General features: G+C 32.6%; 1 protein-coding gene across 13 annotated transcripts in view; it reads left to right on the top strand.

The window, feature by feature from the left end:
* mark3b (MAP/microtubule affinity-regulating kinase 3b) overlaps positions 1-12,500 on the top strand; it is a 73,089-nt gene that overhangs the window by 49,971 nt on the left and 10,618 nt on the right. For 9 of the 13 annotated variants that reach the window (XR_007830023.1, XM_051139245.1, XM_051139253.1 and 6 more), the window contains exons 10-16: positions 1,491-1,590; positions 4,761-4,873; positions 5,744-5,894; positions 5,972-6,183; positions 7,386-7,489; positions 10,080-10,259; positions 11,844-12,113. Coding sequence is in view for 12 of the 13 variants with exons in the window: in XM_051139245.1 (XP_050995202.1) it covers positions 1,491-1,590; positions 4,761-4,873; positions 5,744-5,894; positions 5,972-6,183; positions 7,386-7,489; positions 10,080-10,259; positions 11,844-12,113 (1,130 nt within the window). In the remaining variant the exon portion in view is untranslated. The remainder of the gene's footprint in view (positions 1-1,490; positions 1,591-4,760; positions 4,874-5,743; positions 5,895-5,971; positions 6,184-7,385; positions 7,490-10,079; positions 10,260-11,843; positions 12,114-12,500) is intronic. The other 4 variants (XM_051139248.1, XM_051139249.1, XM_051139250.1 and 1 more) reach the window with 1 other exon arrangement.

Below are 12,500 nucleotides of genomic sequence, written 5' to 3'. Positions count from 1 at the left end.
TTATGTTTGAAATGATATACAAAACAATTAGAAAAAAATGAATGTATTAAATGTTACATATTTAGTTTTGATTTTTATTTCCCAGAAAAAAACAAAAATGATTTAAGAAGATTTTGAAATAATTAACAACATTTAAATGCATTAACATTTTTTAAATTTGATAACTTTTACATACTAAAAAATGTTTATTAATTCATTCATTCATTTTTTTCCCCCAAAATCTTCTAAAATCTTTTTTTGTTTGTTTTTTTGTTTGTTTGTTTGTTTTTTAATGGGCCACTTTATAATATATGAAATGATATAAAACAATTTTAAAAATACATTTATTAAATTTTAAAATATTTAGTTATAGATTTTTATTTCTAGAAAAAAATAATAATTTTAGAAGAAATTAGTTATTCATTCTTCAGAATATTCCAAAATCATTTTTTAATTTCTAAACTAAATACTTTACATTTATGAAATTAAAAAATAATGATAATAAAGTGAATAATAACATGTTGCCTTATAGTTATTTCCCAAAAAAAACAAAGAATAATATTTGGTCACTTTTTCCTAAATAATCTTGTTTTTATCTACATTAATTTAGGTAACAGGGTTGAATCGATGGATTCTGATATGTTTCTAACAAGCTACTTTTAGTTTATTTTTTCAGTTTATGGTTAATCAAACATTTTCAGTAGGTCTTACAATAAAAAGAAAGATTTTAATTTATACGTCTAATGTTTTAAAACAGAAATGGGACACCAAAGTATAGTGTTTATAAAAGGCACCACTTTAATTAATGAAAACATATAAACCTCTCTCCCACATTTCCAATAAAAACACAACCAAGCATGTCATCTCATCTCTTTTCCTTCCTCCATCACAACCTTTAGCCTAAGTGCACACTTCCATCACAGCATGCTTTCTCTCCCCAGTTAATTTAACATGAAGCTCATGACCAGACACACCCTGTTTAAACACGTTCAGAGTCCCAGTCAAACAGCGCCTCCAGTGTTTGGGGGCTTTAGGTGCAGGAAATATACTGTTCACTTGACGGCCCATAATGCACATGCTGAATTATAGTTCTGTTACAGGAAACTCAGAATGAAATGACGTCCGCTGATAAATAATTGAGGATTTGAGAGGCTCTGTGCACTCGAGTGTGTTTTATACCACTCCTTAATATTTATGTGGCTTAGTTTTCATATAGGCCACTTTATTTAGCACTACATATGATGAAGTGATATACAAAATGTTATAAATATGATTGCATAAATCTAAAACCTTAACATTTACAGGTTCTATCTTAATATTAAGGAGTCATTGTTACTTGCACAGCAGTGTTTTGCAAAAAAATCTGTCCCACCTTTAGGGAACAGATTGTATTTTGTATCAAGATTCTTCAAGTTGACCCACTTTAAAACATGTATTCTTTTTCCTGCATGATCATGCATATTCATGACCCAGCAGAACCTCTCACACAGCCCTGTGTATGTCTGTTTCAGCAAATCATGAAGGATCGATGGATCAACGCAGGCTGTGAAGAGGACGAGCTCAAGCCTTTTGTGGAGCCAGAGCTCGACATTTCAGATCAGAAGAGAATCGGTATGAAATCAGCACTCTCACATCCAATTATTTGTAGAAACAAAGTCTTTAAGGTATCTGACTTTTACATTTAAAATTTGTATTGTTTTTATTTTGAACTTAAAGTACTTAAACACACACAAAGGAAAAGCTTTATTTAAGATTATTTGCAACAAGATTGCATGGGTGCCAGTAACAAGTTCATACCACCGTCCTATGTTTGCATATTGCAGATGATCGCATGTTCTTTACTGCAGTTTCCACAAAACTGGTTTGAATAAAAAAGCAGAACTCTCGGTTTTAATTGTGAAACTTCCCAGTTTGGCTGGATTTTTTTCTGAAATTAGGGGAAGGGTCATTAGTTTAAGGCACAAAAACATGTAAACACTCACTTGCATCATTCAATTCTGTCAAAGCACAATTCATAACACGTTTATATTGCACTTTCAGTGATGCTATAAGCATGCATTCACTTCAGTTTTGTTTGTACAGTGAGTTTTCTCTATTGGGTCAACTACTGTCATGGTGGAGCAACAGTTTAAAGAGAATCTTTCTAAGAAAATTAGTTAGACATGTTTATCATTAGCTACACTGCCATTCAAAAAAAATGTTAGTAAGTTTGGCCACATTTAGTTTGGAGAACAATTCTCACTATTAACTAGCTATTAACTATGACTTTTGCCTCAAACTTGTAATTTGCTGCTTATTAATAATATTAATTGATGTACTTATAATTTCTAAGTACTAATAAACAATCATATGCTAGTAATATGCATGTGAGAATTGGTCTCTAAACTAAAGTGTTTTTTGTTTGTTTTTGAAAGATGTCTTTTATGCTCACTAATGCTGCATTTATTTGCTAAAAAATACAGTAAAAACAGTAATATTGTGAAATATTATTACTATTTAAAATAACTCTTTTCTATTGTAATATATTTTAAAATGTAATTTATTCCTGTGATGCAAAGCTGAATTTTCAGCATCATTACTACAGTCTTTAGTGTCACATGATTCTTCAGAAAATATTCTAATATGCCTATTTGCAGCATGAGAAACATTTCTTTTTTTTATAAATGCTGAAAACAATTGTGCTGTGTATATGTGTGTGTGTGTGTGTGTATATATATATATATATATATATATATATATATATATATGTAAACAATACAAATATAAATAAATAAACAATACAAATATAAATAAATATATATATATATATATATATATATATATATATATGTATATATATATGTATATGTATATGTATATGTATATGTATATATGTATATGTGTGTGTGTCTGTGTGTGTGTGTTATTTTATTTTATTTTTTTTATTTTTTTTTTTTTACGTTTGGGATCAGTTAGATTTTTAATGTTTTTTTTAATCTCTTATGTTCATCAAGGCTGTATTTATTTGATCAAAAAATACAGAAATAATCTGTAATATTGTGAAATATTATTGCAATTTCTAATATTGGTTTCCTATTTTATTATACTTTAAAATTACAATTTTTTTCTGTGATGCAGTGCTGAATTTTCATCAGCCATTACTCTAGTTTTCAGTGTGTCATGATCTTTCAGAAATAATTCTAATATGCTAATATGCTAAAAAGAACGTCATTTATTTAAAATAGAAAACTTTATCACTTCTATCACTTTTTATCCATTTTACACATCCTTGCTGAATAAAAGTAATAAAAGTAAATGAAAAATGTACTGACCCTAAACTGTTGATTAATAGTGTATATTGTAACACAAAATTTCTGTTTTTAAAAAAAACACTGTTCTTTTGAACTTTTTATTCATTAAAGAATCCTGAAAAAATATTAAGCAGCACAACTGTTTCTAACATTGACTGTCAATCATCATATTAAAATAATTTCTGAAGGATCATGTGACAGAGGACTGGAGTAATGGTGCTGAAAATTCAGCTTTGTGTCACAGGAATATATTATAGTTTAAAGTATATTAAAATAAAGAACTGTTATTTTAAATTGCAATAATATTTCACAGAATTAGATTTTTTGTTTCTGTATTTTTTAAAAATATATACAGCCTTGATGATCATAAGAAACTTTACAAAACAAATCTTACTGATTCCAAACTTTTGAACGGCAGTGTGTATAATAGAAGTTGCAATGGAAATCTTTTGTAAAAGATTGTAAATATCTTTACTATCACTTTTTATCAATTGAATGCATATGCTTATTTAGTGAATCAAAGTATTAAATTTTACTGATCACAAACATATGAATAATAGTGTACCTGAATAGTAGTATCCAGTTTAATTGCACATTTGAAAGCAACTTTTGAGTACTGAAATTTGTAATTGCCACAATATCACATTTGCAATAAGCATTTGCGTACTTGCTTGCTGTGTTTTTAGCTGGATAGACTAAACAGAATCGAAATTTCTGACGCAATAAGATCTTTCCTGCCCACTCATCATTTTATTGTTATTGGTGAGTTTTTGTGGGAGTGAGCCAGAGCTTTATGGTTCACAAGAGCCATTAAGGGAGATCCAAATATTTAGATGTTTTGGCTTTATCACATTGCGTAATGTCCTAAGAGTCAATCACCGTTTCTTTGCTCAACAAAAGCTGTTAGTCTGGCATGCTTCTTTCAACGTGACGCCATTAGTGTTTGGTGTGCCTGTGGGTTTCAGCAGAGTGCAGGGGTCGATGGTAGCTGAGGTCAGACGGGCTCTGTTCTTTCCACTGCTGCTGCAGGCCCGTCTGCCTTTCTGACTCTCCATTGATCTCTAAACCCCCAGTTCTGCATCCCAAAAAGCATTTACAGCTAGTGCAGGAACAGTTCAGTTGAGCAAAGGCCATTTAGTCTAGCATGTGAAACTGTGACGACATTGAGAGTTGCTTATGGCTTTTGTCGTAGAAAACCCAACGTGATATCAGGAATTATACTAGAACACTCTTTTTTACTTATGATGGCTGTTGAGATACAAAGTAGCCAGACATTTTTCATGAAGAATTTGGAATAAAGATGTTATAACTTCTTTTTAATGTTCAGGGTTGGCTAAAATGCATGTAACTCAAGATGCACAGGTTTTTATCAGTCTACTGAACAAAAGCAATTACTCCAGTCTGTTGAGGCCCTTGAAAAACTTATAGAAGAACCAATTTTGACTCTCAAACAGCTGGTAACATTGACTGCTGGTATATGATTTGTTGCAGATATCATGGTAGGAATGGGTTACTCAAGGGAGGAGATCCACGAATCTCTAACCAGGATGAAGTACGATGAAATCACAGCTACCTACCTGCTGTTAGGAAGGAAGTCCACTGAGGTGAGTTGGTTCATTTGGTTTTTACAGCCGTTTGGTTGCAATGTGCATTGGTTTTTGACATTATTTTATTTTATTTTATTTTATTTTATTTTATTTTATTTTATTTATTTATTTTTATTTTATTTTATTTTATTTTTTGTACTGTTTTATTCAGAGGTGTGCTTAACTGATTTATTTAAAAATGTATCAGCTGAATGTATTTAAAAAAAAAAAAAATTAGAGTATAGATCTGAAATATCTTTTATAACAAGATGTCACATGATCCTTCAGAAATCATTCTAATATGCTAATCTGGTGTTTAAAAAAATTCATCTTACATTTTTTCAGGATTATTTGATGAATATAAATTCAAAAGGACCTAGTCTCAAGACACAATCATACATATTCTTGCAATTATACATTTGCTTTGTTTGCAGATTTATAGTTTCTACCATTGAAAAATTTAAGCACAAAATGTAACCGTTTTGCCCTCATGTATTTGACGTCATCTATTAAACCTTTTATTGAAATAGCTGTACCTTTATTTCAGTGAGTTACCACTTAGCACTCTGCTCTATTATTGTGGTGTCATTGATTTTAGATTTACCCACCCATAAAGGTCATGTCGGTTAGACAACCCTTTCCTGCCCTGCCTGAAAAAAACAAAAACAAAAACAGCATGAGCTGTAGTGTGGACAAATCTTTATACCAATAGTTAGACATCTGGCTATATATGACATCTGATTATGAATTATTATCACTGGTTATCCTATCAGTAACATTCACTCATTTCTCACTGTGCATCAGTCCTGCATTTGCTAGACATCCAAACATAAGAAAAAAGTGTTGCTGTCTCTTGCAGTTTTTACATTTTGTTTTATGTGATCACAGTTGGAGGTGAGTGATTCCAGCTCGAGCAGTAACCTCTCTTTGGCGAAGGCCAGACCTAATAGCGAGCACAATAATGGCCAGTCACCATCTCACCTCAAAGTCCAAAAGAACGTCTCCTCCAACCAGAAACAGCGTCGTTACAGTGACCAGGGTGAGCATGCTTTTTGGACTTCAAATAGTGCTGTGAGGTCTGTAAGTCTTTCTAATCGCCATTCCTCTCTTCTACAGCTGGTCCAACCATTCCCTCGGTGGGTTACCCCAAGAGAAGTCAGACCACTTCTGCAGAAAGTGACCATAAAGAAGAGGGCAGTGCACAGGCACGTAAGTCCAGCTCATCTGGAAGCCGTGGCATGGCTCCACCAAGCCCCATGCTGGGCAACGCCAACAACCCAAACAAGGCCGACATTCCTGACCGCAAAAAGAGCGCCGGTGCCCCTGGGGTGAGTTGGTACCACCCAAGATCTTTTGTAATGTCATTGTTTGTGGAAAAAAGATTTGAAGAGAATCCAACGTTCCTATAATTGTATTTTAGTTTGAGTTTTATGTGCAATCATGTAATTGTATTTTATAGTACTTTTTTTTTTTTTTTTTTTTTTTTTTTTTTCTTTGTATGGTGTGTATTTGTGTGTAACTTGCTCTTTTTTGTTTTTTGTTTTTAGGGTGACTTTTTTAACATTCCGTCTAGGGTCTACAGATGAAAAATAGCTTTTTTGGCAAATTCTGGCACATTTACAGCCAGGTGTATTGCCCCTGTAACAAATATATATATATAAAACTGATTAAAAACTTTTTGGCTATGTAGTTCAGCTTGATGTACTTATAAATACTACATAAATTATAAACTATATACATTTATTTAAAATAATAAAAAATGATAAAACACAACAAAACTAGTAAAACTTAAAAAAAATAAATAAATAACTCCAAATATGGCTAAAGTAATGAAAAATAACACTGGTAGGAACAAGAAGTTGCTTATATACATCAATCTGTTATTTTAGTTATTTTATGAATCATCAAGAGTAGTTATGCACCAAAATGCTGGCATCTGCCAATTATTTTTTAGTTTTTAGTTGAAATCATTGACTGAAACTAGGATGTTTAATTAGGCAAATGTCATGTGAACATGTCAGCTGTAAAAAATATAAATTTCTTGTTTTTAATTGATCCTTATTTTGATAAACCAAGATCCTTCAGTCAATGTTGTTTTCAGTTTATTCATTAACAAAACTTCACTAAACATTATTTGTAGCATGCCTATCATTCAGTTATCAAAATAGCAATAAGCTTTGCTACTTTTAAAATAAAACAGTCAAATTCTGTCAAGTTTATAGGAAATTCAAACAATAAATGTTATTTTGATACTTTTTAATACATTAATACTTTTTAATGAAGTGTTTTTATTTTAACTAATTGGAGTAGAAACAGTTCTATAATTAAAAAGTTGATATGAAACCTGCCTCATGTGGATTTTAATGTTTACGTACAACTTCTTGCTTTAGTGTTGATAAGCAAATAATTTTATTAATTAATTGATTATTAACAATTTATTTTTGGCTAAATCAAAATTTCAATTTAGTTTTGATGTTTCATCTCAGTGCATCACTGATTAAGACTCACACTATAATATGTATTTTTGCAGAGCAATTCTGTGTCTACCGGTATGACCAGGAGAAACACATACGTGTGTAGTGAGAGGAACGCCACAGACCGCCACTCCGTCATCCAGAACGGCAAAGAGAACAGGTGAGTCCCTGAGACCTCTCTTTTTTTGGTCAAAGGTTGTAAATCTCCCTTTTCCCTTTAAGTGGTTTACAGGAAACGTCACAGTGTTGCTCCAAAACTTGACAACAAGGAACAACTTGTGTCTTTTCATCCTCACTCAACTTCTCACCAAAACGGTTCTCATCTACAGGTTTATGGAACTTCATGTTTGTGAAGCTTCATCTGTTTGTTTGTTTTTCCCCAATGCAATATTTGAATATGGAGCTTTGGTTTAATACTTAACATTACATTACTTTTTCATGTAGACCTTAGAATGAATTGGTGATTTTTATTACTGTAGCTTCTAAGGCTGTAGAATTAATCAGATTCGAATTTAAAAGTTGCAGAATTGCATTTTTTTTTTAAACATCCTTTACACAGTTTAACATAATTCATTTGATATCAGTAGCATTATGAGTTAAATGCTTATTGAATTACAGTTCAAAGACCAGTATTTGTCAAAATATTCTGAATATATATATAATGTAATAATTATATATAATATTAATACTTTTACATGCCATCATTTATTTAACACATTATAAGCAAAAAAAGGACAATGCTTATAATTTTCTTTCTAAACCAATCACTACAAGTCTCTCCTAGAAAATTGAATATGTGCAGTGGAAATTATAGAGGTCAGGAATTATTATTATGTTCCATAGTATTGTGATAGTGTTGTCTGTATATATTGATTCATTTTTTGGGTGAAGATCTGCGGAAATACAGATGGAGAATATGACACATGGGCACACCAGGACAAGGTCCCTCCGGATTCATTTTGGGATGTTTGCATTACACTTTCTTGAGTTCACAAAGAGGCCTCTGTCCTGCTGACTCACGCCAATGACGTATCACAAAAAAACAACGGCCAGCCTTGCTGTGCCAGTCTGCCATGCTAAACCACTTAGATTTACCATGCAGTCCACAGAGAGAGACAAACCATGTGCTGAATCCCATATTAGGGATACGCAGAATTCAAAGTCACACACCCATTTGACTAGTCTTAAAGGGATAGCTTAAGCAAAAGTGAACGATTTATCATCCTTTACTTAAAATCTTTATACACTACTGTTCGAAACTTTAATTTGGGATTCACGAAAATATTACTGTTTTCAGCATTGATAATAAGAAATGTTTCTTGAGCAGGGTCATTCTATAATGTAATATAATTCTATAATCGCTTACATCGCTGCTTTGAAACAATCTATATTGTATAAAGTGCTATATAAAGAAAGGTGATCTGTAGGAATATGTGCGTGAAATACCATCTATGTTTGCTACTGTCCATCATGTTACCTTTACTAGGCAACACAGTTGACATTTTTAGTGTTTTGGACCTATACTCAACACAGAAGTCTAGAACTACTTAGCATGTGGTATGTTTAGAAATATATTTTCATAAACAAAACATAAGTTTTAGTTAAATTGTCTTGTTCAAATGTGCAGCAATAATACTTGTGTAACACTGTTGAGTCAATTAATTCACTCTTGACTCTTTGCTAGTTTAACCAATATTAGGGGGAAAGAGAGAGAACATAACTTCTAGTGTTTCATCCATGTGCTTCTAGAGGAAATATCATCATACTGTGCAAATTATGTGAGAATGGGACAAACCATTCCTTTTTGAGGGGGGGTTTCTAATGGGTAGCTTAGTTGACAATAGTTTTTCAGACACAAATAAAACAAGTTGTATCACAATAAACACTTATTATTTTTGAAGAGCACACCCAAATGTCTTGATAACCTAATCTAAATGAAGGCAACACTATTAAATATATTTAAGATAATTTTCATGCTTAAATGCAGAGTAGAATGAGCAACTTTACAAAATTGGACAGCTGAATACCAGGGCTGTGTGATATAAACTTCATTTTTGAACTAAATATATAGCTTTTTTAATTTATAGTATAATTTGTGATTGAGGAAAATATAATTGTGTACTAAAAAATTAAGCATCGGGGTTTTATATTGATAAAAATATATTAAAAATATACTTCACAGACATGAGATGTACACACAATTATAGAATGACCCAGCAGCTAATCAGAATATTATAATGAATCATATGACACTGAAGACTGGAAAATTCTGCTTTGGATCACAGAAATAAATTACATTTTAAAATATATTTATATAGAAAAGTGTCTTTTTAAATTGTAATAATATTTCGCATGATTACAGTTTTTACTGTATTTTTGATTAAATAACTGCAGCCGTGATGAGCATAAGAGACTTAAAAATATTACAAAATATTACCAAACACAAACTTTTAAATAGTAGTGTATTTTTATGAAAAATAAAATGTTTTTGAAGATTTTTGATTTATAAAATTGAAGTCAATGGGGTCCAATGTTATTCTGGACTGGATTGACCTTCATCAAAATAGTCAGATAGGTTTGGAGTGACATAAGAGTGAGTAATGATCCAGACTTTTCCTGTTAAGCTAGTCCTTTGTAGGGGAATTTACATAAGCTGCTCTAAGTTTTTATCTCACATGCTCTGCTTTCTTCGTACATACTATGTCTGATCCATCCCACTGCTGTTTATTTGCCCGCCTGCCGTTGGCCAGCCTGAGTGAAATGTCGGGATGTTTCAGCACGAGTCCGACGGCATACGCCGTCGCTCTCGCCAGCTCATCAGCCTCAGTCCGTCTGCGCCACCAAAAGGCCACGTCCCTCTCGGCCTCCGGACACACCTGCCGCGCCACCTTGCCGCCCAATGACGGCACCTCTGATCTCTTCAGGCCCAAGTAAAGACAAGTTCAGCGTCTGTCGCTAATCTTAGTGTGTCTCTCCATCGCACTCCTCTCTAACGCCCTCTGACCTCTACTGTCTGCGTCTTTGATTTCCCGCCACCCTCGTCTCATCCCTCTAGTGTCTCAACCAATCCAGGAGGACTCGTCATGGAGCTACTGTTGCATTTTAACGTTTGAGGATTTCCTGCATCTTCCCATTTAAACCGATGACTAACTTCCTTGTGTCTAAACCCACTAATATAGGTGATAAACTACATTAACCTAGTAAACCAGTAGTAAAAGAGCTGTTGAGATGATTATAGGGTGCAAGAAACACATATGCAGATTAAGAATTTTGTCAAGCAGAGATTGCTGGGGTTAAATTGTGGTTGAATCAGTATTATAGATGTTTGTTAGTTTGAAATGTAACATAATATATACACTATTCACTACCATTCAAAGGTTTTCGAACAGTAAGATAGTTAATGTTTTTTTTCTTAAGTCTCTGCTGCTCACCAAGTCCACATTTATTTGGTCCAAAGTACCACAAAAGCAGTAAAATTTTGAAATATTTTTACTATTTAAAATAACTATTTGAATATATTTTAAAATGTAATTTATTCCTGTGATTACTCCAGTCACATGATCCTTCAGAAATCATTCTAATATTCTGATTTTCTGCTCAAAAATCATTGTTATTATTATTATTATTATTATTATTATTATTATGTTGAAAACAGAGTAGAATTTTTTTCAGGATTCTTTGATGAATAGAAAGTTAAGAACAGCATTTATCTGAAGTAGAAATCTTTTGTGACATTATAAATGTTTTTATCAACACTTTTTTAACTGTTTAAAGCATCCTTGCTAAATAAAAGTATTACTTTTTAATAATTTCTTTCCCCCAAAAAAAATGATTTCAGATAAATGCATATTAGAATGATTTCTGAAGGATCATGTGACACTGAAGACTGGAGTAATGATGCTGAAAATTTACATTTGATCACAGGAATAAATTACATTTTAAAATATATTCAAATAGAAAACAGTTATTTTAAATAGTAAAAATATTTCAAAATTGTACAGTTTTTGCTGTATTTTGGATCAAATAAATGCAGGCATGGTGAGCCAAAGAGACTTCTTTAAAAAAACATTAAAAATCTCACTGTTCAAAAACTTTTGACTGGTAGTGTATGCCACTTAAAAACTACAAATATACAAACTTATAATAGTGACCACTCAAACATTTGTATAACATGTTCATAATTAATATGAAGAACTAAACCTGTGGTTGCTCTTCTTGGATACCTGAATTTGTGGGGAACTGACTACGTATATCCACTAAATATCAAGAAGACACTGCTTTATTAAAAGCAATCACATAAATTAGTTCTGAGAAAAGGTCTTACATTATTTGTTTGATTTATTGTTTTGGTTTGATATTTTGTTGCTGTTTGGAATGATATAAGGATGTGTTGATGAAACTATGGTGAACTATCCCTTTAAATGTCTAAAGGCAACTTGGTTGTACATGTAACCAACGGCGTTTGCTGATTTTCCTATTTCATCATATTGTGACTCTGGTTCTTTTCTCTTCAGTACGAGCACGGCTCAGACGAGTCAGCGGAACCCCGGTGCCTCCACCCACAGCATTAGTAGCGCGACTCCTCCGGACCGCCTGCGCTTCCCACGAGGCACACTGAGCCGCAGCACTTTCCACGGAGGCCAGCTGAGGGAGCGACGCACGGCCACCTATAACGGACCTCCTGCCTCTCCAACCTTATCGCACGATGCCACGCCACTCTCACAGTCCCGGAGCCGCGGATCAACAAACCTCTTCACAAAGCTCACATCCAAGCTCACACGCAGGTAAACAAACACTTCACCTTGAATACAACTATAACAAGCCATTATTCCCTATTGAACTTGGTTTTCAGTGGAATAAGAATGAAAATGTTCTCTTTTGGAGTTTGGGAGTTGTGAAATATATGAGCATTAGAATGCAAGTTTCTGGAAACATTGCATTTCTCATGCAATTCTGAGTTTATATCTCACAATTTGGACTTTGTTTCTTGCATTTATGAGAAAAGAAGGCACTATTAGATGTATTTATATTTATTATTAATATATAAGGCAAGATATGAACACAGAATTTCAAGATTTATAATTTGTTTTTTTTATTCTGAATTTGCATTTCACAATTCTGAATTTACACTACCAGTCAAAAATGTTTTCATATTTTTTAAATATAATAGC

This window comes from Labeo rohita, chromosome 20, assembly GCF_022985175.1.
Source record: "Labeo rohita strain BAU-BD-2019 chromosome 20, IGBB_LRoh.1.0, whole genome shotgun sequence".
NCBI classification, from domain to species: Eukaryota; Metazoa; Chordata; class Actinopteri; order Cypriniformes; family Cyprinidae; genus Labeo; species Labeo rohita.
The sequence above is the reverse complement of the archived record's forward strand: the minus strand, read 5'-3'. Positions and strand labels throughout refer to the sequence as shown.